General features: G+C 39.0%; 1 protein-coding gene across 2 annotated transcripts in view; it reads right to left on the bottom strand.

Annotated features, from left to right (window-relative positions):
* Rap1a (RAP1A, member of RAS oncogene family) overlaps positions 1-26187 on the bottom strand; it is a 63964-nt gene that overhangs the window by 9062 nt on the left and 28715 nt on the right. For both annotated transcript variants that reach the window (XM_075981691.1, XM_075981692.1), the window contains exons 2-6: positions 8175-8258; positions 6259-6327; positions 3641-3697; positions 2393-2533; positions 161-304 (exon numbers count right to left, since the gene is read on the bottom strand). In XM_075981691.1, the coding sequence (XP_075837806.1) occupies positions 161-304; positions 2393-2533; positions 3641-3697; positions 6259-6327; positions 8175-8231 (468 nt within the window). In that variant the 5' untranslated portion in view covers positions 8232-8258. The remainder of the gene's footprint in view (positions 1-160; positions 305-2392; positions 2534-3640; positions 3698-6258; positions 6328-8174; positions 8259-26187) is intronic.

Below are 26187 nucleotides of genomic sequence, written 5' to 3'. Positions count from 1 at the left end.
CAACCTTAATTTTTTTGTTTTTTCCTATTGGACTCTACCACCTATGTGCTATATTTAACTGGATAAGTAACTATTACAGAGATAATTATGTTTTTTTAAAAATTCTGGCTGTGGAAAATAAAAAGAGACTTGTTTGGATTGTCTAGTAGTTGTAGGTTACCTCATTAACGTTGATCTTTGACTTTGCAGAAGATTCTAAAAAGGCACAGTTACACCACTGTCTTGCTAAATTCTGGCCTTGTTCTTTGCCAACTACCCGCTCATCTTCAAGGTCACATTTATTGCCAACCAAAATCATTGGAACCTGCAGGAAGGGGGAAAAAAACCCAAATGAATTACATACTTGTTACTTATCCTCTTCTGACAAGTAAGCAATTACCTGCTAACAACAGAAGCATACCAGTCTACAACTGTATGCTCTACCAAGTGCTTTAAAAAGGGTGCTGTGTGTTGTGGTTGTTTGGAAGAAGAAATGGAGTGGGGGAGGAAAGGAAGGAAGGAAGTCTATTTTGGAAGAACTCCTATTAGATTCATATACCAAATTATTTTAAAGGAAATGATCCCATTTTTTCTTAATTTCAATTTTTTATATGAATGTTGTGAACAATACTCATGTGTGGTACCTAGGGAGGCCAAAAGAGCTACAGATGGTTGTAAGCTGCCATGTGGATGCTGAGGATTGACCTCTGATCCTCTGGAAAAGTGTCAAGTACTTCAATCATTGAGCCATCTCTCCATCCCTTAATGATTCTAAAATTCTCATGTGGATTACTACAAAGAGCTGAATTTCAAGTAGAAAATTCTGAAGGAAAAGGAATTCCCTATAATACATGAAACACTATATTCATTTACCCTAAGTGATTTAAATGTTTCATCTCCCAGGTCTAATAAATGCCAAAAAATAGTGACATTATTAGCAGCTTCTATATCTAATTACTAGCTTTCTCTGTCTAATATTAGACTTAAAGACTGTAGGTGAAACAGTAAGGAGGATTAAGAATAAAAATAGGAGCTGGAGAGATGGCTCAGTGGTCAAGAGCACCTGCTGCTCTTTCAGAGGACTGAGCTCAGTTCCCAGCACTCATGTCAGGTAGCTCCCAATCACCTGTAACCCCAGCTCTCGGGAATCAACGTCCTCTTCTAGCCTCACCACATGGAATACACAGACACACATACATTAAAAAAAAAAAAGTCACTAAGCAGCTGTGTCTTCCCTTTCACTCTACGCCACAGATGCTTGACTATCCTGAAACACAGCATCCACTTTCACAGCTAACAAACTGTGTGAGAGAACAAAGTCAGGAGGTTGTAAGACAACAGCACTACACAAAAGAAAGAATGTAAGAGACAAGATGAACCTTCCACCCCAAAGAGGTTCAATAGTCTAGGCACCTTCACTCAAACGTTTGTCCTTTTCTGGCAGAATAAAGGGGTTAACATTCCCGGAACTCACGAACTCACTAACTATTCATTAAGGACATTCCGCCTATCTACAATGGTATTAAGTTTAAGGTCCTGAGCAGATGAATAGTTCCCATCAGAACACACAAAACCAGAAAGGTCTATCAGAAAATTTCTATCCTAGCTATATAATTGAAAAGGAACTTTTCTATAACCTCAAACTGATGGAAATGTGTAAAATATATTTCATATTTTACAAAAGATAAGAAAAGGGTGTATGCTACCAACAAATGTGGTGCATGTCTATAAACCCAGTACTGAGAAGGAGGGAGCGGGGCTGTCGTGAGGCACGCCCTTAATCCCAGCACTCAGGAGGCAGAGGCAGACAGACGCCCGTGGGTTTGAAACTAGCCTGGTCTACAGAGTGAGTTCGAGGACAGCCAGGGCTACAGAGACACCTTGTCTCAAAAAACCACCCCCCAACACAAAAAAAGAAGATGGAGATAGGAAGGTTAGGTGCCCAAAGCTAGCCTGGGTGTGCGTGCGCATGTGTGTGTGTGTGTGTGTGTGTGTGTGTGTGTGTGTGTACATAGAGCAAAGATAATGTGTTAAAACAAAACAAAAAAAAAACCCAAAGAATATTTGTATGATAGAATATTAGAAAAAGGAACATTAATTATGGTTTCTGTGAACACTACTTCTCACATTCAAAGCTCAACTTGAGTCCCACTTCTTCCTACTTCTGTGAAGTTTTCTGACTCATCTTTCCTGTGCTTTTTATCCACATGGCAATGCTCACTTTGCCATACACACCTCATATTCTATACATCTCAGCATATGATTTGTAGGTTAATTTTGAAAGTCAAAATTTATTTCAGAGCCTGTTTTTGGCATGTTAGAGACTTTCCAAACCTTATACTGATGGGAAAGCAGACACTTTTCCTTTGACTATGGAGAGATGGCAATATGTCTTAGAGAGAAAAATACTCACATCTTCTGTGTCTTTAACCCGTAAAATCTGTTCTCTCAAGTCCTGTAGGTCATTAAACGTAGACTGAGCTGTGATTGAATAGACTAGTGCAAACCCTTGGCCATTCTTCATATACAAATCCCTCATTGCTGTAAATTGTTCCTGTGGTATAAAAAAAGATCCAGTTATAAATATAATGCAGCTCTTTAATGGATGCTGGAATTATTTTAAACAGAATAAATCTCAAGTAAGGACATACATTTTAAATTATATATTGTCGTAAGATTTCATACTAGTTTCTAGAAACTGAGATGAAAGTTTGTGTTTGTTGACACAATTCCTTTAATATACAAACCTTAACTGTTTTTGTTTGGAAGATTTATAATACTCAAGTAGAAACAATCCAAAATGCAGATCTGGCACTGAATTATAAACATCCAACTATCTTTCTATTGATTTTTATCATCTTGACAATCAGTACATTACCAACCCTAGATTAGACTCTTGAAAAGAACTTTTTCATATATTTTTTATTTCCCTGCTTGCTGCATTTCAAATTCTTAGAAAAGATCTGAGGATAGTACAGTGACTATTTTCTTCAGACTTACTAGCCATTAACACTGGTCACACAGCTACAGTCTCACTAAATTAAATTAAATTAAAATGACTTCTGCTTGCTTAAAACCTACTTTCTTGTCTTTGGAGAATCATTATTGCATTTTATAATTATAGATAATAATACAGAACAGAATCTTATCTAATAAGTCTTGGATTTTATATGCAATATTAAAGAAGTCACAAAAAGCAGAATATTAAAAACAAATTTTTTTAACCGGTTTATCATTAAACATACAAATCCATAAAGCTTCATAAACTTTTTGCTTCTTTGGCTTGCTCATTCCCATTGTCAAACCTCAATTTTTGTCTACTATATCAGAGTAGTTCCAGATGCTCCAGCCTGTCCATTGCACTCCATTTGTACTGCAGGATGTCAGCTGTGCTAACCCTCACCCACATCCTTAACCTTCAAGTTTAGTATTCTGGCGTATTTTTCTGGATTTTTCATTTATAAACTTCAAACACAATTCAATTATGATATGTAAGCATCAATCACATCACAAAACAACTTTATATATCCAAGAAAATTTATAAAACCTTACATTTAGAGAATTAAGAATCAGAAATAACCACTTTACACAGAGAATTACTTAGATAGCAAAACCTGCTCACACACTAAAACTTGTTACATGAAAAGGAAAGAATCCTTACTGTTCCTGCAGTATCCAGGATTTCCAGCATACATTGTTGGCAATCTACTTCAACTTGCTGTGGGGGAGCAAAGAAGGAAAAAAAAAAACAACAAAAAGTAACATCAACATGTTTTCCCTTTTTTTTTTTTGTTTTGTTTTTCAAGACAGGGTTTCTCTGTGGCTTTGGAGCCTGTCCTGGAACTAGCTCTTGTAGACCAGGCTGGTCTCGAACTCACAGAGATCCGCCTGCCTCTGCCTCCCGAGTGCTGGGATTAAAGGCGTGCGCCACCACTGCCCGGCCATGTTTTCCCTTTTACCTCTTCAAAATACTTATTAACAACTACCAAGTGTTCTTCTACTTAGTACCACAATAAAGAACAGGGAGGGTCTCTGAGCACACCAGCATCACTCCAAAGGCAGGGTGGTTAAAGTGAGCGTGGGTATTTTCTGACTGCTATAATGATGCTCATTTGTTCTTATTGGGTGGCAAAAAAAAAAAAAAGGCCAGGTTTTGTAAATTAAGAAAAATGGTACATATAGTTCTAATAGAAAAAAATTCTAACCAAATGAAAATGATAGCATATATATGATACATGGTTGTGACAGATTTATTTATGAGATCTATATATGATTGTCATGGAGAGCTAAGAATTAAAGAACCCAAGCTGGGTATGGTAGTGCTTACCTATAATCTCAGTACTGGGAGGCTAGACAGAAGATTTTGAGTTTAAGGCCCTATGGGTGACGCAAAGAGACACTGTCTCCAAGCAAAGACGTCAGGCTTCATTGTACTATCTTAAATGGGTAACATTGAATAAAAAAAGATTTTGAGGAACAGAAATTTGGCCAACTTACTATATCTAAGCTGTTAAAAATTTTGCTAAAATATTCACAAAATTTGCAACATAAGGAAAACTCAGAAGCATTAAAATAGATAGCAATGAACTACTTATCCCTTAAGAATGTATGTATCCCTTAAGACTTTTAGGGCTCTCTAGGGAAAAAAAAAACTGTAGAACATGAAATATAAATATACTAATTCCATTTTTACAGACTTCTAAAAAAAAGATTGGCCTAAAGAAAATAACAATTAGCAACTCTGTGGAAAATTATTACAGAAGGGACTAAGAAAATTAGTTCTTTAGCATGTTAGGGACAGATCTTGCTTAAAGACTTAACTAGCAATTTATTTAGGAGAAACTTGAGAAGAGCAGCAACACCATCTCCTACAAATAAAAACATCACCCTACAAGCTCTTCTGACCCTCGCCTCCCTGTCAGAGAGATGAGGAGGAATGCCTCTGGTGGGGCCATAAACTCATGACCCCACCCCATGTGGGGCAAACAGTTAAGAGGAAAATCTGTGCCAGAGCCTTCAGAAAATATGGAAACTAGAGCACGGCTGTGTTAATTTGGAAGAAAATGAAATCACTCAGCTAATATTTCCTGAAAACCTTAATTCAACAAACGTTATAGTACTATGAAAGACAGATTCTAAAAACAGATATTTAACAGACCAAGCTTGCCTCTCTGCTGAAATGAAAGGATTAGTCTTTGGAGCGAGAGCCTTGGCTCTTTTATGGTATTCTGCCATATGACTCACACCTGGATTCATGGAAAATAAACTCATGAAAGTTTCTCATGGTTCTATCTAGTCTTAGAACCTATTTTTGTCAAGATCAACTATTTTGCTTCTTTTAAAAATAGATTACTCTTCCTTTTCTTTTTCTTTTTTTAAAGATAGGGGTCTTTGTAGACTAGTTTGGCCTTGAACTTGCAGAGATCTCCCTGCCTCTGTTTTCTGGGTGCTGGGATTAAATGTGTATACACCATGCCTGGTCAACTTCACTTCTTTAGGAGAAGTTTGGGGTTCACCACAAAATTAAGGGAAGAGAGACCCACATTATTTGTGCCTACACCATGTACAGCTGCCGTCTCTCTCTTACCAATAGGCTGCAGCGAAGTGAAAATTTGGCACAACCAATGAAGCTCCAATGCCACACTGTCACCAGCAAAGTCCACAGTTTGCATTGTCCCTTCCCATACATGTTCCACAGATTCTGGAAACACGACAGCTACTCCCACTGTGCTATTATGAACTATTAGCCAGGCATGGTGGCTCACACCTTTAACTCCAGCACTTAGGAGGCAGAGGCCGGTGGACTTCTGTGGATTCCAGGCTAGTCTGTTCTACAGAGTGGTTTCCAGGACAGCAAGGGCTATATAGAGAAACCCTACCTTGAGAAACAGAAACAAAAAAGAATGAAGAGAGAAGAAAGAAAAAGGAAGGAAGGAAGGAAGGAAGGAAGGAAGGAAGGAAGGAAGGAAGGAAGGAAGGAAGGAAGGAAGGAAGAAGGGAGGGAGAAGAGAAAGAAGGAGGGAGGGAGGGAGGGAGGGAGGGAGGGAGGGAGGGAGGGAGGGAGGGAGGGAGGGAAGGAGGATTATTAAGCAGCAGCAGTAGCAGCAGCAGATAAAATGCTCTAAGCACGTTCATTGAGGAATGCTTTATTCAGGTGAAACTTCTAAAAACAGACACAGCAGATTTGCCATTTCTCAAAATGTCTTTAAGCAACACCATGCACCAAGTCTGAAAGCTGTGAGGCCCACTCGTAAGTGCACACACTGTTTCACATTTTACCTTTCTGTAGGAATCTTCTATCGTTGGGTCATATTTTTCAACAAAAATTCCCTGAACAAACTGAACTGTCTGAGAGGAGAAAACAAACAAACTAGAGTTAAAGCCTTGAAAGGAAAATCAAATGTTCCTAAGTGTTATTTAACCTTACAAACTTTAAAGAATAAATGAAATTGTGTTGAAATTCTGAATAAACACAAATGCTAAGCATTAGTATTACTTTTCGATAAGAATGCACACAAAACTAAGAAGAAATTTATTACAAAAAGATGGCCATGTCAAAAACTTAAAATACATCTGCTACATTGCTAAACATGATTATATTATACCTTAACAAGATTCTAGTTCATTAAAAATGAAACTATTCAAATGTAACTTCTTGTCTAAAAAGAGACAAACAAAGGTTCTAAATGTTTATATCTTTTAAACTGTAAGGAAAAACAGGAAATTTAGTGTTACTGAACATGTTTGTTTCAATTTTAGACTGTAATCACACTTAAGTTACACTTTTACCCCAGAAATACTTTTCCAATTTGCCAGATGAACTTACAATACATCATCTTTCTGATTCCTAAGCCTTACTCTTTCCAGTGGAAATCACTACCTAGTCACAGGTAACAGACTACGCTAAGATACAGAAGAAAAAGATAACTAGGTATTGTATATATCTGAATAAGGTTTCAGGAATCAACTGAGGACCTTGGGACAGAATGACAGGGAGAACGCTGTGCTTTTATCTGCAGTATACTGAATGGACATGTCTGAACGTATACTAAAAAGAACATTTATCAATTATTAAATTAATGGCAAGTATAGATGATAATTCTGAGAAGGTCCCCCCCCCCACCCTCCCCGAGACAGGGTTTCTCTGTGTTAACAGTCCTGCAGTCCTGGAATTCTTTTTGTAGAAGACCAGGTTGGCCATGAACTCACAGAGATCCACCTGCCTCTGTCTCCCAAGAGCTGGGATTAAAGGCGTGCGCCACCATCGCTTGGCCTCTAGGAAGTCTTAAAGCAGGGTCTGGAATATTCCTACTTATAAACAAAGGCAAATATACAGACTAAGGTCATCTACACTTACATTATTTAAAGGAACTTAAGCATATAATCACAGTAGAACTTTAGGTGTCCTACTCTCTTCCTCACTATCACAGCCCTAATCCAAGCACACATAAGCAAGCTAGGGTGCTTAACAACCTCCCAACTTTCTCCCACTCTTCTAAACTATACAGTATAAAGTCCACTTGTTAAATAAAACATTTATCTAATTCACTGAGTGTTAATTCCCTCAAGACATTCTATGTCTTACTGTTCTTGGACCTTACTTACAAGCTCTTACATAGTAATCTTTAAGTCAGCTGGGCTCCACCCCGTCATCTCATGCCTGGCTATTCTGGCCTTTCTTGAAGTTGTCAAAGCTCAGGTCCACTTGTCTGTCACTCCCTTAAAATTCTGAATTTTTGTTTGAGAGCACCAAGTAGTTTTGTTTAATTGGTATTATTACATCTCCCCTTCTGCTACACAGTAAGCTCCACGAAAGACATTTTATTTGCTGTTGTGACCCCAGAGGCTGGATGATACCTCATATAAAACAAAAAGTAGGTTTTATTCCATGCAAGCTTGGAGTCAGGCAAAGGAGAACAATCTGTAACACTCTTCCCCAGTAGAACTTAAACTTCCCTGACAATAAAAATTATATTTCACTTTGACTCACAAATACTAGTGGCCAATAAGTAGCTGGCAGACAACAGAGTAGGTGAGTGACTAAACAGTACAGAGCTACACATTTTTGGCTACAGACAGCAGGTTTATAAAAAATAATGTTTCCCTTTTCCTTAGTGACTAGCAGCATGAGAACAAGCCAATGCCCACATCCTGGGTGTTGATACTGATTAGTTATATCTGGGTGGCTAACTTACCAGAGCAGACTTCCCCACGCCTCCTGAACCAAGGACCACTAGCTTGTACTCACGCATGATGTGCTCTGTTTAAATACTGACAACCTGAAAAACAAAAAAAATGAAAATAAAAATTCACAAATATACAAAACAACTTAAGACTGTAACATCAAATATAGGGTTTTGCTTAAAAGATTTTCCCTTTATGTCATCTAGCCAGAGCACTAGGGTTACTAAGCAAAAATCAAATAGCTTTCAATAATAGATTTATAGGACCAGTGCCAGACATTTTAATTTACTGAAGATGACCTCCTACTAGGTATCAATCATCAAGTCTAATATAGTTTACATTTTATCTATTTACTCAAAGGGAGAAAACTGTTTTTTAAATTTAAATTTCATTTTTTATGTGCAAGAGTATTCTGATTGCTTGCATGTCTGTGCACTACATGTGTGCCCGACACCCGTGGAGGCTAGACGAGAGCACCAGATCCCCTGGAACTGTAGTTATTAATGGTTGTAAGCCACCATGTAGGTGCTGTCAATCAAACCTGAGTTATCTACAAGAACAGCCAGTGCTCTTAACCTCTGAGCCATCTTTCCAGTCCTGACACAGTGATCTCTTTAATATTATTATGGCTATGTTTATATTATATAACATATACTGAGGAAAGGAGATTAGTTAGGAAACCACATCCGTAGTTCAGTGAGAACTGATGGAGACCTGTACAGTCACACTATACACTGAGAAGGGAGCAGTGCTTTCTGAAGGCATGGGACTCTAACTGATCAGAGATAATGGTTGGAGAAAAAAGAAAGGCAAGCATAACTTCTAATTATCTAGCTTGAGCAAAAAAGTGGCTGATAGGACACCTGCAACTGAAGCAGGAACATTTCCTGGAGAAATTCCGTGTGAGAGTCCTGTGGAAAAGTATGTAATAGAATTTGATGGCTAGTTTTGAAACTCAAGTTTGGAAGGGACTAGAAAGACAGTAGCAATTAGAACCACAGCAGCAGATGAAATCAACTAAAAAACACCCAGTGAAAAGAGAAGAACGCTAAGAAGGAAGCTTGAAAATTAACTCCAAGTTCTCACGGAGACAGAAGGGAAAGGGGGAGGTGTGCTAAGTCTGTGCTTGACAAACTTATGTGGGCATCCTAAGCATGTATTAGACAGTGCTCTCATTTACCTGAGAACAATGCTGATGGCTAAATACAGAGCATGTGTTTCCTGCACCAAGACGGTTCTATCCTTATCCAAGCCTTTTAGGGACTGCTATCATTATGACAATGTGTGAACTCACTAGTTCTCACGGGGTAATCACAATACAGCAACAGTGAGCTTGCTTATATTTCTCAAATGCCTCCAGATTTTCTAGGGAAACAGGAATTAAGGAAAGAATTCAGAGATGATCAAATTACTTGAGGGAACTCTCCAATAACAGAATATTTAGCTTCTGTTCCTTAACAAAATGGTTAAGATATCCAACTTTCAAAGCCATTTTTCACATACAGAATACTGGTTGTAGATATACATATCTACACATCCATAGAAATAATAAAACAGCTTGTCCAACAAGTACACACATACAAATTATCAGTAAGAGTAATTGGAGTTAACATTTTCCTTCAAAAGGGAGAGTTACTTCTAACACATCACTGCCAAGGAAGAAAACCACTATATTCTTCCAAGAAAACTCTATGTCTTTTTATGGAAATCTCTGCACTTCCAACAAGCACCAGAAAATGTCTTACTTTGGCTAAGACTACTGACAAATACAGAGAACAGGATAAACATGGCACTCTGTTTAAGTTTTAAGTCAATCTCGACTCCTTAACATTATGGTTCAAGTTCTAAATTTTTTTTCATTCTTCCTTTGGCAAAACTAGTCTTAGAAAATAGCATAACTTGGTTGTCAAAGCAAATAAATCCTAAATTTTATTTTCTACATTTTAAAAATACACAAACTGAAGAATTTTAAGACAAAAGTTGTCCCTGAAAATAGAACCTAAAATATAAAATTCACTAAAGAAAATCAAGTATTTGGACGAGTTGAGAAATTTTAAGACACTTGAGCTAAACTTTAATAGTAGGGACCCCAAAGGTGCTCTCCTAGAAATGGCTTTCTATATTTAACCTTATTCATTTATTCATTCGTAGACAGTCTCATCATGCAGCCCAGGATGACATGATCTAGACTATGTAGACAAGGTTGGCCTCTGACACAGAGATCACCTGCCTCTGCCTCTGGAGTGCTGGGATTAAAAATGTGTGCCACTTTTTATTAAGACTGAGCAAAGCAACCCAGTATGAGGAATAGGGTCCCAAAAGCCAGTAAAAGTGTTGGGGACAGCCCCTGCTACACAACTGTCACATATATGCCAAGGGCCTAGGTCTTAACACAAGGCGAGGTACTTAGTCTTACTACAATTTGATATGCCATGTATTGTCAATATCCATGGAAGGCCTGCCCTTTTCTGAACAGAAACGGAGGAGTGGATGGGAGAGGCAGGGGGAAGTGGGCAGAAAAGACTGGGGGGACAGGAGAGGGAAAACTGTGATAGGGAAGTAAAATGAATAAGGAAATAATTGCAAAAAAGTGTGTGCCACACCATATCCCACCTCATGGTTCAATGTTTGCAGATATCAACACTATTATTTGTTTATTTATTTGTTTGTTTATTTTATTTATTTTTGAGACAGGGTTTCTCTATTATATAGCACTGGCTATCCTGGAACTCATTATGTATACCAGGCTGGCCTCAAACTCAGGGAATCACCTGCCTCTCTCTCCCGAGTGCTAGGATTAAGGCACGCACCACAACACCTGAGTCAGTATTTTAAAACTAGCAAGTGAGGCAGAGGCTGGAGCTTATTGGTTGAACATGGCATGCAACTCTGGGCTAGATTCTCAGCACTGCCAAACAAAACAGGATAAGCAACTCTGACAAGAGGCCATAGGATGTTTTAGGGAGGGAAAATGAATACAGAAACCAGAACAAGATTTAACTTTCTAAAACAACCATTTTAATAGTGCAATATAGCAAAAACTCCAGTTTTCTGATATGAAACTGTATAATAACTATCTCACTGAAAGCATTCACCTTGAACCCTCTTTTCTCGCAGTTCCTAATATTCTCTAGACTAGGATACTTGGGGAAGGGAGTACATGCACAGAAACTGAGGAGGAAAGGAAAGGGACCTTGTGGTGTATGGGATGGACTGGTGAGCACTTCTCAGGCTCACCACGCACCACGCATGCTCACCATGCACCAAAATCCACAACATCTGCATGACTACATACATCTTCTTATATACTTTAAACCATTTCTAGATTACTTGTGACCCCTGACAAATGCGAATGTATGTAAGTTGTTACCATCATGTGTTATTCTATACAAGATAAAAATGCACATGCTCAGTACAAGGGCTATTTTTTTCTAAAATATTTTATTCATGATTAGTTGAAATCACTAATACAGAATCTAAGGATAATTCATGTCAACTGTATTTCATCAGACTATATGACCTAAAACACAAAACATTTATTATATAGCACCTTAAAAGAAAAGATTACTAATCCTTGCTTCAGTTTACCAGAGAAAATATTAATATATCCAGAGGACTGGACAAGAAAAGGGTAAAAAATATCAGAACAGAATATAAAAGAAAAAAAATTTAACTGCAATGATTACTGTCTACCATGCTGTGTTTCACACTTTATATGCTACTATTTTTAATTCCCACAACAGTCTTTATATTCTCATTTATCCTCGTTTTTAAAAAAGATTTTTTATTTTATGTATAAAGGTGTTTTGGCTACATATATGTCTGTGCACCATATGCATGCAGTATCCAAGAAAACCAGGAGAGGGCAGTGGATCCCCTGGAACAGGATTATAGACAGGCGTAGTACCATTTTTATAGGTGAGTCAGAGAGGCTAACACTAAGTAAGCTCCTCAGAGATGAAGTGCTGACTTCATTTAGATGAGAAAGGGCAACCACAAATCAGAAAAACTATTTGAGACAAAAAATTAAGATTATAACAAAATCTAAAGAAAACAGGTAAGAGACCCTGTGGGAGGCTGTAAAATAAATATTTAAAGACCTTTCCAGGTTATATAATGTTTATATAAAAGATATAAAACATGATTATATAAAAAGTTGATAGATGGGGTGAAGAGGAAAGCAAGGTTAAAATAAGAGTCAATTACTGAGTTTATATACCGAGCCCAGAGTGTAGAAGGACAGAGATAGGGAATACACAGTATGAGTATGCTACGATTCGAATATCTGCCAAACTCATGTGCTGAAAACGTAATCCTCAAAGTCATATCTTTATTTGAGAGGTGGGACTGAATCAAAGGACTTCAATCATTAACAAAGAATTACCGGGTTGTCGGAGGATTGGCTTTGTTCCTTTGCTTTAGAAAAGAATTTTTCTCTATACATAGAAAAATTTCAAGTCTAAACAACTGTGGAAAACTTAAAGCCAACAAACTAGATGAAAACACTTTCACAGTAAGTAGGAAAGGTGCTAAGGAATGGCTCAGGGATAAAGTGTGTGCTGCACAAGCATAGATTCCCAGCATACAAATAAAAAGTCAAATGTGGTGTCTTGGGTCTGGTGGTGCATACTTCTAACTCCAGCACTAGTGAGGTGGGGATGGGCAGAAGGGGAGCTGGGGTGGGGTGAGAGGCAACCAGTTTTACAAAAACAGTGAGTTCAAGTTCAGTGGAAAACTATGTCCCCTCTAAATAAGGTGGAGAACAACAAATGGATATCTGACATCAACCTCTAACACTAAACATATATAAGACACACACACACACACACACACACACACACACATGCACGCACGTAGGAAGGCCAAAAAAAAAAATTCATTCAACTAGACTCAGAAACTAAAAAAAATCAACATTAGGTCTAAATTGGGTCTCCAAAATGGCAGTGCTGATGACAATGTCTTAAATAGAAGGACTCCGACCCAGTGGACAGAAGGATTGTTATACTGGGTAAACAGAAGCTTAAAGTAAGCACTCAGGAAATCTCTGTATGGCAATTTCTATTTACCAGGAAACCACTACCTCCCTTATCTACCCGCAATGGTCAACTACCTCAGACAAAGCATCTCTAAAGTCTGCATCAGCTCCAAGAGCCCCCCTCCCCGCTGATTATCATTTAAAATCTGCTTGCTTTCTAGTAAACCACTGCCCTCTATTCTCGGACGCAGACTGGCAGTTGTCCCCATTATTAAACTTTTTTTTCTACCCACAGAGTGGTCCGGTTTGGTGGTTTCACTGTATCCTCACTTAACAACAATAACAGAGTGTTAAACAAAGGTATCAGGAATAATGCAAAGACGGTCAGCAGTTACAACACAACGAAAAGAAACCCTAACTCCAATTCTGCAAACTACATATGGTGAACATTTATTTTATGAGACGTCAATGTGGACAAATACAACTCTTAGAAAATAATGTACTTAATTTAGATGTGGCAAACGTACAAAGAGCTGGGGGTTTTTGTCTCTTCTGGCTTCAAATATTAAAATTAAAATATAAGAACTTTTTTAAAAAAACTATTATGTATACAAAATTCTGTCATGTATGCCTGCCCGCCAGAAGAGGACACCAGATTTCACAGATGGTTGTGAGCCACCATGTGGTTGCTGGGAATTGAACTCAGGACCTCTGGAAGAGCAGCCAGTACTCTTAACCTCTGAGCCATCTCTCCAGCCCATAAGAACTTCTTTAGTGGCAAGCCAACAAAACCAGCACTAGACAGGGTCATGAAGCCTCCTGTTGTAAGAAGAGCAGGCTACATCCCACTGCCAGGCTGGCTTATGCCCGAAATAATCACACAGAGATCTGTATTAAATTGTTGCCTGGCCAATTAGCTCTAGCCTCTTGTTGGCTAACTCTCACATCTTCATTTAACCTATTTTTAATAATCTGTATGTCACCACGAGGCTGTGGCTTACCAGGAAAGATTCAGCATGTCTGACCTGGAAGCTTCATGACAGGAGGCTCTCTGCCTGCCTTCTTCCTCCCAGAATTCTGTTCTGTCTACTCCACTCACCTAAGAGCAGCCCTATCAAACCCTATTCAACCAATAAAATCAACACAAATTCAGAAGGATCTCCTCCACCAGCCTCCTCTGATCTCTACTTCACACAATACTCAACTCCATTTCTGGGCAGCTGAGCTGTTAAAGGTTTATTCCATTGTTCTGGGTCTTATAGTGGCCACTAGCTAGTTTCAGTTCTGACCACTGTTATAAATAAAGCAAAGAGAATTCCTCCTCCATTTCTATACTTCAAACATTTGAGAAGGTTTTTATTTCTTTCTCAGTCTCTATATGTATTCCTCTGCAGTAAGAAGTCTTTTTTTATCATGTTTTAAAACCGTTTCTGTTCTGTTACTGCTCTGGTCTCTTCTGGAAAAGCTTTAGTCCCTTACTCTTTAATATATACTTGGTACTTGGGCTGCAGCTTGGTGGCAAGGTCATTTGCATACCCTGGCAGTGTGCAAACAAAAATCAAACCAACAACAAAACCATCATATGATCGCTTAGTACTTTCTAGGAGGAACTGTCTTTAAAAAAAAAAAGCGTGGTCACTATTACCTTAACCTACAATTAAATTATTTGAGTATTTTCCTCTATAGTTCCTTTTTTGTTTGTTTGTTGGTTTGCTTGGCTTTTTGTTTGTTTTTCAAGACAAGGTTTCTCTGTATAGCTCTGGAACCTGTCCTGGCACTAGCTCTGTAGACCAGGCTGGCCTCGAACTCACCGAGATCCGCCTGCCTCTGCCTCCCGAGTGCAGGGATTAAAGGTGTGCGCCACCACTGCCCAGCTTCCTCTATATTTCTAAGAGTAATACTGCTGCCTCTTCATTTTTGGTTTTAGATGTCATGGTAAGAGCACTTTATCATCCAAAATGCCTGGGCACTGAGGTGCCTCAGACTCTGAACTTGTGGAATTTGAAGCTCTGCTATTCAGTCCTCCTAAAGACACTGGCTCAGTACACTTACATCTTATGTAAGCTTTTTAGTTGAGGGGAAAGTAGAGATTGTTAGGCTGGTGACTGTGTCTGGTTTTTGTTTGCTTGCTTGCTTTTGCTGTTTTTAAGGGAAAATACTTAACTATAACTGTTCTTAGTGTCAATACTTTTTGGCACAGGTATACAACTCTTAGCACTTTCCACTGATCCTTTGGTTCAAAGCATTTCTCTGCATTTTCCTTATATACATGTTAAATAGAAACACAAATGTCTCCCCGTCTCCCTCTCTCCCTCAATAAATGCTTTTATGGCTAAAAAAAAATAAATAAATAAAAAATTAAAAAAAAATAAAAACCATTTATGTCATCTAACTAAATCTTTGTCAAAATCTTTAACGGAGGTTGGGAATAGTGGCACACACCTTTTAGTACCAGAACTCAGATGGCAGAGGAAGGTGGATGGGAGACCGTTTGGCCTACACAGCTAGTCCCAGGCCAGCTAAGGCTACATAGTGAGATTCTACCAAACAGATAAACATATACCACCACTTGAATGATAGTTAGTTTATTAAATAAATCCTTGGAATCTAAATATTCAAATAAAAGAGTTTCAAAGGTATCAGTAAAATTTCTGTTGTTTGATAAGTGGTCTTGAAAGTTTTAGCATACTATTGTAACAATAAAATAATCTATCATTGAACTTATTCACTGACCAAAAATGTTATTGTGTGACATTTTTTGGTTGTCAATTGATTGGTCTGTAATCAACTAAGAGACATGCCCCTGGATAGGTTAAGGGTAATTGTCCGGAAGGGTAAGGATAGTCCCCACCAGCAGAGGCTCAGGTAAAACATTCAGAAACTGTTGCTCTTTGTCTGCTTGCCTTTGCCCCTTGCTGGATGGTGCTGCAGCTGCCGTCTCCCACTGCCATCAGAGCTCAGCCTCTGGGACTTCTCCATGGTTCTCCAAGAATCTTTCAGGCCTTCAGTGTCAAGTCAGTCAGCTGAGACATCCACTCTTGTAGTCTGAACAGCTGGGCTCTCAGCCTCTCCAGTATGTAGACAGACATTGTTGAACTACACACCATGTGTCATGTAAACCAATCTAACCATCTCTTTGGTAATATATATCCACTCTATTGATTTTGTTCCCCTAGAGTACCCTACTACAATCTCAATCTCTGTCATATTTTTGGTGTTTTCTGTTTCTTCTTTTTTGGTAACCCACTGAGTTTAATTAGGACTGGCTGCATGGCACAGGAGAGGGGTTATTTAAAGAAACATGAGTAACTTTTCAGTTTTCATGAAGAAAACTCCCCCTGCCTCAGCAACTATGAACTGTCAATATTGTTCACGACTATTTTTGGGTTTTGATACAAGGTCTTGTTCTGTAGTATAGGCTAGCCTAGAAATCACAACAATCCTTCTGCACCAGTACCTAAATGCTGTGACTATAGGTATGTACCACAATGTTTGCCCCCCCCCCCCTCTAATAATGTTTCCTTCATCAGGTTACTTAATCTCTAAACTCTACTGTCAGTAATCTTCCTTTGGGATATACAAATACTCGGTTCCAGTTGGGTTTTAAAAGTTACATTGCTCTCCACTACCACCAATCTTGAAAGATATTTTAGCTTTGTTTGTTTGTTTTTAGAGGTTTCTCTGTGTTACAGCTCTAGCTGTCCTGGAATTAGCTTTGTAGACCAGGATGGCCCCAAACTCACATAGCACCTGTCTCTGCCTCCCAAGTGCTGGGATTAAAGGCCTGTGCCACGGCCTGGTAAAATTTTAGCTTTAATAGCCATTACTTTCAGTACACTGTAGTTAGTGAGTCTATTGTATTGGTTTCTATTTTCCTTTCACTAACTCAGCTGTTATAATGGCAAATCTTTTCAAAGTAATTTGTTTTCCCCCCTCTGGCTATTTTGATTGTGGTTTTAACTGAGCTGTTTAGGCTTAGATTTCTATTTAGCTTGCTTAGGATCTAATGTCTTCAACTGGTGTCTTTCTGCTGTTTTGGAAATATTCAACCTTGATCTCCTTAAATATTATCTCTGTTTGATTTTCCCTCATATCTGGAATTCTGGTCAGACAACTGCTAGATCTCTTCCTGTATTAGGATGTAGATTAAGCTGCTATAAACAAAATTCACACCTCCCCCACCCCATTCATACAGTCTAGGGCTTCCCTGGCAGTTAGTTTAGTAATATGCAAGGCAAACTATTCAATCTGACTCTGCCATTCTTAAAGCATTACCTTCTATACAGCCCCACTCCCCCCCCAAAATAGGTCATTCACCACACTACATCCCTGTCAGTCCATGGGACAGAAGACAAGGAAAGAGAGATCATACTTTCCCTCCTTATGCATGACCTAGAAGTTGCACAATTTTCCACTTGCATCCCAAATTGCTAAGAGTTTATCACAAGGACAGAGTTTACTTGTTGGAAGGCAATGGAATGGAAGTGTTGGCTGGGCAGCAAAGCATTCAACTAGACATCCTTTCATCACTCACAGGGCAAAGGTTATCAGGAAAATAACACTTTGTCATAATTTTCAAGTCTGTCTCTTTTAGTTAATCTGTTTTCCAGATTATCCCATTGTTCACTAGTTCTCTATCACAACTCGCCTATTTAAATTTATTTATACAAATACATACATTACAAATGTATTTGTAAACATATATATTTAGTTTTTAGATATTTTTCCCTTCAAAGATAAAGACAATACTTTATCATCTCATTTTTTTTTTCTCCTGAGATAGGGTTTCTCTGTGGAGCCCTAGCTGTCCTGGAACTAGCTCCATAGACCACGTTGGCCTTGAACTAACTCACAGAGACCTGGGATTAAAGGTGTGTGCCACCACCACCCGGTGTCATTTTTTTTCTTAAGTAGCACAGTGAAACAGTTAAAAGCCTGAACATGTTACTTCCTCATTCTATGCTTCAGTTACTCACCTGTTAGGTGGTCCTTGTTTCATAGTTTAGAACTGATTGAATTAATCTGTACCAGAGATTTAAAATATTGGGAATTTCACAGAAGTTCTAAAACGCTAAGTATCATGTTATCATTCTGATATTTTAATTTAAATTTTCCTAAACACGCTGTCCCATATATAATAATGACAAAGTATGAACTCCATGGGGGATTTAATCTGCTGCTGTGTGTGGTTGGTCCTTACTTTCAATCTCTCTTTTTCTTCTTTTCTTTCTTTGAGATAAGGTTCATCTGTGTAACAGTCCTGGCTGTCCTAGAACTCAATCTGTAGACCAGGCTGGCCTTGACCTCAGAAATCCACCTGTCTCTGCCTCCCAAATTCTGAGATTAAAGGATCTCAAATGTACTTTTTACATTAAATCAAATTACTAATCACAAGTAAAACATACTTTTCATATTGAAATGATTTAATATCATCAAGAAGGGAAGATCTTTGTCAAAGTGCCCATGACTGTAACTTTTCCTTCTCAATGTCTAGTACTGGGAATGCCTCTAATTAACAGAAGGGAGAACAGTTCTACATCCAAAAATATACTGTACTCTGTCTTTGGGGACAACATGTGCTCTTGGATCCGTGAGCTATCAAAACCCTGTATCCTGTTTAGCAACATAGGAAATCATCCCAAATCATAATGGTTTACTGATGGACATGGAGACGGGGCACAGACAAACAAGGCGTTTATAAATAGGCTCAAAAAAACCCGTGTGTGTGTGTGTGTGTGTGTGTGTGTGTGTGTGTGTGTGTAAGAGCATATGCATATGCACACAACACAGGACAGTGCTGGATATCCACTGCTTCTACCTTATTTTCTGAGACAGGGTCTCTCTCTCTGAACTGGAGCTCACTGGTTAGGTAAGACTAGCTGGCCAATGAACTCTAGGGATCCTGTTTCTGATTCCCCTGTAGGATTACAGGTATATACCAGCCTAGCTTTTTCTCTGGGTTCTGGGGATCCAAATTCAGGTCCTCATTACTATAAGGCAGATACTGATTGGGCCACTTTCACAGTCCTCAATCTAAAAAAAAATTTAATACTTGCAAGGCTGACTAAAACATTTTTTTTTTTTTACTTTAAAAGATACACTTGACCAAGTAAACTAAATTCTGCTAAGCGCAGCTAAATATGTCCAATTCTGGAATCCACTGGCAGATATTCTTCCATAAATGGGAGCATTTACTCTAATTTTGTTCCTTAGTGTGGCTGCCAAATAAGCTACATATTTTTAATCTTAAAATGAAGAAGCCTGAGTTTGGAGTCATTTGGGGAGGGATCACTGTCACAAAGTTCCTAATAGATTTGTCTATTTTATTTTATTTTTTGAAGCAGATCCTAACTGACCCTGGGTCTCTTGAGTGCTAGAATTATATGCACGAAGTACCTCACCCAGCAATATATTTATTTTTCTAGTAGACTACTTCATTTCTTCTATCCAGCTGAAATGTTGTGTGACTTTGAAAAGGAAAGTGAAACCAGGTGACCAGCAGCAACTGAGCTTTATGTAGCATTCTGCCATTTACAAAGCTTTTATGTAATCAAAAAACTTAAAACATATTATTGTCCCCATTGTAAAGGGAAACCATAAAAGGGTTTTGTTGGGTTAAATGATTTAGGCATAAAATAACTAGGAAGTCATATCCAAACCTGTTTCTAGTGTTTAAATGACATTTGATTTTCAATATATTATGCTTTGTTATATAATAACAACAACCAATAATTAATTCCAGCAAACATTTCCTGAGTGCTTAGTATAGATAATTCATAATAAGGGAACTGAGGACATAGCTTAGTGGCAATATATCTGCTTAGTGTAGGCAAGGCCATTGGTTCAACCCTCAGAATCACCTGGGAAGGAGGAAATCACGAGCTTAGGAAGTAGAAGCTAATTAATAAATAATATGCACAAGAGTGCATATCTAGGAAGAAAAGCCATGATTCAAACTCAAGCAATTTGATTTCAGAGTTCATTGGTTAACACGCCAACTTGCCTCTACTCATTTGCACGTGTTCATAAACTTGTATTTATGCATTTGGAAAGAGACTGAGGAGTGGAGACATTTAAAGGGTCTGTATCATTGTGTCCTGTATGTATCACTTGAATGCCAGGAGAGGAAGGATGTATAGGTGGACAAGTAGAATAAATGTGAAATTTCAAGAGAAACAACGAAGCAGATTCAAGAGACTTGGAGTAAGCTACTGAGCTGTGCTCAGTAAGGGGAGGAATAACCACATGGGGCTTTTTTTCTTAAACATTTATTTTATTTATAAATACATATGTGTGTCTGTATGAGTGTATGGCATGTTGTGTGCTGGTGTCTACGCAAGCCAGAAGAGAATGTCAGATCCTCTGAAGCTGGAGTCATAGGAGTTTATAAGACACCACATGTGCGTGCTGGGCCCTGAACTCCAGTTCTCTGCAAGAGCAGCAAGCACGATTGATGGCTTGGCCATCTCTCCAGTCCCACACAGGATGTTTCTAACAGCGGTTATCAAGTTACTGTGGTCTATCTATGATATCCTAAGAACCTGGAACATTTGTATCACAAGGGCACAGTTTTATAGCAGGAATCCAAGAAGAAAAAAAAGGAGCCATATAAGCACCATGTAGGAACAGAGGAACGAGAAACTGGAGACCGGCAGGAAGGCAAGGAAACACAATTTTTTTTTAAGCTGCCTACTAATAATATATTTTAGCTTTTAGCAGCTTCACAGTCAATATCCCACCCCACCCCCCATCGCTCCAAACAATACTTGGGAATGGTAGATGTTCAACAAATCTTTATTGTATGAGATCATTAAGGCTGGATTCAAAGCTAGACTTCGACAAACACTAATGTCTATCCCTTTTCTATTGAGTTCCTAGTTCAATAACCTTTAGAATTGGGTGAGAATAGAGCTGTGAACTGAGATAATGGTTAATCTTTTTGTTTTGTTTTGTTTTTCCAGACAGGGTTTCTCTGTGGTTTTGGAGCCTGTCCTGGAACTAGCTCTTGTAGATCAGGCTGGTCTCGAACTCAGAGATCCGCCTGCCTCTGCCTCCCGAGTGCTGGGATTAAAGGCGTGCGCCACCACCGCCCGGCTAAGATAATGGTTAATCTTTTATCAGTTCATCAGCATAGGTGTGAACAACCAATAATATATACATAAGTCAGCAACACTATCAATTAGGAGGCAGCTTAAGGGAACACATTGATTCTTTAACCTTGAATTGAAAGGTTCGGAATTGGTCTTGACTGAGGAAGCTGAAAAGTAGAAGGCCCTCTTCTGCCATAACACGGAGGGTGGCAAAGGAAGTGGCAACACAACCCAGAAGGCGTGGGGAGCAAGTTTTCTTACAGCTGAAAGGATAGACTGCTTGCAGGCTGACTTGGCTGGCATGATCCCCTTGTCTCCACATGTGAGTGTAGAACCACACATCTTTAGGATATGGAGGAGCTTATTCTGCCAGCTGGAGTTAATAAAACCCAGGGCAGATTTGGATTAACTTTCTTTTCCATTGGAAGATGTTATATGGAAGGGACAAGACTGGAGGAAAGGAATGGTCTTCAGCTAGGACTGAAGGAAAACCAAACAGGCCAGGTTAATGCCAAAGTGAATATGACAACTGGGTAAGGGCACTTTGGGTATTCTCTAGGTTCTCTGAGAATCCTCAACTATACATGTGATGTTATTGTTGAGAAACTGTGTGGTACAAAAGATGATCTCAACACAGTAGCAGTTGGAAATATGGCAGAACATGTATAAAAGTACAGGGAGTCTTCTATGGTAGTATAATGTGGTGTGGTAAGACCAACAATTACCAGCCTCAGTGTACTGTATAACAATGAGAACCTATACAAAGAGTCAATCTAAAGACTCTCAAGTGGAGCACTTCAGTCGTCATCTTGTACCTACAAGTCAAGATGCTGGTTTGTTGTGCTGAAGATCACACTGGTTAGGCAGGACTGCACTCCTTGCCCCCAGTGAGTTGTAGCCACTGAGTATGTGTTTTCTTCTCCTTTGGACATGACCTCACACCTGTTCTCTCTCCTACCCACTAAAATGGAAAACACCCACTCTTCCCAGAACTCAGGTCATACTTCCTGTCAACACTTTATCACCACACTTGGCTTAACAATCTGAAACCGCGATGTTGTTTCGCATTCCAAATAGAGGGTGAAAACAAAGCCAAAGTCTACTTCTAATGTAAAAGTTGAGGATGTCCTATAAAGCCATTACATAAGAATAGAGATGCTTATTTTGTGCTACATGTTAACAAATATACAGCTTTCTAGGATGCATACTGAAGATCTACACTGCATAAGACATTCTATTTTCTCATAGAGGAATCAAAAGACTATATAAAATTGAAAAGCTCATTCTGATAATTAGGAGATATAAATTGGTGATTATAGATATTTATAAATATATTCCATTGAGTATTTACTGCCTCAACATTCTTTTTTTTCTGTTTATTTATTTATTAAAGATTTCTGTCTCTTCCCCGCCACCGCCTCCCATTTTCCTCCCCCTCCCCCAATCAAGTCCCCCTCCCTCGTCAACCCAAAGAGCTATCACGGTTCCCTGCCCTGTGGGAAGTCCAAGGACCACCCAACTCCATCCAGGTCTAGTAAGGTGAGCATCCAAACTGCCTAGGCTCCCACAAAGCCAGTACGTGCAGTAGGATCAAAAACCCATTGCCATTGTTCTTGAGTTCTCAATAGTCCTCATTGTCCACTATGTTTAGCAAGTCCGGTTTTATCCCAGGCTTTTTCAGATCCAGGCCAGTTGGTCTTGGTGAGTTCCCAGTAGAACATCCCCGTTGTCTCAGTGTGTGGGTGTATTCCTCGCGGTCCTGAGTTCCTTGCTCGTGCTCTCTCTCCTTCTGCTCCTGATTTGGACCTTGAGATTTCAGTCTGGTGCTCCAATGTGGGTCTCCGTCTCTGTCTCCTTTCATCGCCTGATGAAGGTTAATATTCAGGAGGATGCCTATATGTTTTTCTTTGGGTTCTCTTTATTTAGCTTCTCTAGGATCACTAATTATAAGCTCAATGTCTTTTGTTTATGGCTAGAAACCAAATATGAGTGAGTACATCCCATGTTCCTCTTTTTGGGTCTGGCTTACCTCACTCAGGATAGTGTTTTCTATTTCCATCCATTTGTATGCAAAATTCAAGAAGTCCTTGTTTTTTACTGCTGAGTAGTACTCTAATATGTATACATTCATACTTTCTTCATCCATTCTTTCATTGAAGGGCATCTAGGTTGTTTCCAGGTTCTGGCTATTACAAACAATGCTGCTATGAACACAGTAGAGCACATACTTTTGTTGTATGATAAGGCCTCTCTTGGGTATATTCCCAAGAGTGGTATTGCTGGGTCCAGGGTAGGTTGATCCCAAATTTCCTGAGAAACCGCCACACTGCTTTGCAAAGTGGTTGCACAAGTTTGCATTCCCACCAGCAATGGATGAGTGTACCCCTTTCTCCACAAACTCTCCAGCAAAGGCTATCATTGGTGTTTTTTATTTTAGCCATTCTGACAGGTGTAAGATGGTATCTTAAAGTTGTCTTGATTTGCATTTCCCTGATCGCTAAGGAAGTTGAGCATGACCTTAAGTGTCTTTTGGCCATTTGAACTTCTTCTGTTGAGAATTTTTACACGGCCATTAACCCAAGTAGACTAAGTAACCCATGAAAACTGACACCTATATTACTGTAACTAACTGCCATTTGATTATAATATATCAAATCTTTCCCGTGCAGGTTTGAATTAAAGTGGCCATTGTGTGCTCTTATGTTTGAACACTGGGTCCCCAGTTGGTAGAACTGTTTGGGAAGGATTAGGTATGTCACAGGGTCAAACTGTGAGGCTTCAAAAGCCTCTTACTAACCCTAGTGTACTCTTTGTCTCTTGCTGTTTGAGATGTGAGCTCTCAGCTGCTGCTCTAACCACCATACCTGCTGCTTGGTACCACATTGCTCTGCCACGGCAGACTCTAAGGTATAAGCACAATTAAATGCTTTCTTTTCTTTCCTCCCCCCCTCCCCCGAGACAGGGTTTCTCTGTAGCTTTGGAGCCTGTCCTGGAACTAGCTCTTGTAGACCGGGCTGGCCTCGAACTCACAAAGTAAATGCTTTCTTTTATAAGTTGTTTTGGTCATGGTATTTTATCACAGCAAAAGAAAAGTGACTAAGACACCCCCTCAAGCCTATTCTCCACCAGGAAGCTAGGATGACTTTCACAAATGACAAATTGGTCACATTAGTAAATACCTCCTTGCTATCCACCCCCAAGTGAGTAAAATATTTTATTAGTGACTATCATTATCCTTAAAATAAAGAATGAAATACTAATAAGACCTAAGAAGTCTGTATAATTTGACCGCTAAACCCCATGCTAAATTTGTCCTACAATGTGCCCCTTTCAGTTCTCAACTGTCCATCCTAATTGCTTTCTTTCATTTTCTTCAGTGTGCCATGCTCTCCTCTGCCAGAGACAAGTCTTCAGGGGAAGAGTTTTAGTGAGGAGATGGGGATATGCATGATCAGAGCCCTGTTTCAAACCCCAATACTGTAAACAAACAGTTTGGTGAATAATGAAGCAGCAAATGGGGAAAGGAGTTCATGGAGTATATGCCTTAAATTTTCAAAAGTAGCATTTGATTGACTAAAGGCTAGGGCAGATTAAAGAACAGAGGTATGCCAAAAGAACAGGGTGGCAAAGCCTTGAGAAGACTGGTAACTTCCATGAGAACAAGGAGGGCCCTAGCACTGGAGAGCAATGGAGGTTAATTAGTAGGAGATCTGACGCAGAGCTAAATTCAGCCTACTGGTCATGGTAAGGACTTTGGCTACTAACTTGGCACGAGACAGGAAGCCACTGATGACTCTGAACAGAGGATGACAAGCTTCCTCCAGCTATGAAAGAGATAAAGGGCAAAGGCAGGAAGAACAATGAAGGCAACCGCAACCACCCAAGACAACATGGACCAAAGCAGCTGCAGTGGAGGTGGTAAGAATTAGTTTCCAAATATAGTTGAAGACGAGGCCAAGCAAGAGAGGAGCTCCGGGTGTGTGTGTGGGGGGGGGGGGATGGGATTTCTAAAACAAAAACAAAACACACACAAAAAAATCTGCGGATACTCAAACTGCAAGCAAAAGAAACAAAGAGAAAAAATGGTCAAATAAGCCAGAGGAAGGAGGAGCTAGGATAAGAATTACATCAGACTTCTCTTCCAACCTGTCAAGAGTAGAAAGTGAAATGCTTAAATCATTCAAGCCACAATTCTGCAGAATTTATCCTTCAAAATGAGGGAGAATCTAAAAACAAAAACTGAAGGAATTTGTCACCAACATGCTTATCTTGCAAGAACTATGAAATTCTTCAGAAATGACAATGGTTTAAATCATAAACTTCATCTTCACTTTCCTTGGCTTATGGAATTGCATTCGCTAGAAGTGAATATCTAATACCAAAACATATAGAACAAGGAGACCAGAAACAAATCTCCCACATTTGCTTATAATCACAGCACTGCACTGATGGCAGCACCAGGGACTAACAGATCTAGCTGGCAAAGGCAGGAAGGACAGAGGTGACTGACATTTAAAGACCATTCTAACCAACAACAGGATATACAGTATTCATCAGCGGATATAAAACAATTACCAACACAGGACACACTCTAAACTATAAATATAAATCTCAATAAATGTAAAGGAATTTAATCCTACAAAATGCCCTTTATTTTCATCAAACTGTTGTGCTCTGTGTGGCCCCTGGACTGCCCTCTGCTCTTTCATCATCATCTTCCATCCTTTTATTTCACTTCATGGTTTCCTGACCTCCTCTCTGTAACTGATCCCCATTTCTTTTTGTAAGATGGTGCTTTTTGTAAGAAGCAAAAGCTGTTATGACCTAGTCTGGTTTCTTTTATTGCTTGACTATGTCAATGCTAAAAGTATAACTTCCAAAAATTGATTTAATAGTTTATAAACTGTATCAGAATGGAGTGGGAAGGAATGTATATTTAAATGTTCTAGTTTAAGTAGC

The sequence above is a fragment of the Microtus pennsylvanicus genome, chromosome 7 (genome assembly GCF_037038515.1).
Source record: "Microtus pennsylvanicus isolate mMicPen1 chromosome 7, mMicPen1.hap1, whole genome shotgun sequence".
Classification (NCBI taxonomy): domain Eukaryota; kingdom Metazoa; phylum Chordata; class Mammalia; order Rodentia; family Cricetidae; genus Microtus; species Microtus pennsylvanicus.
This window is presented reverse-complemented; position numbering and strand designations above follow the sequence as displayed.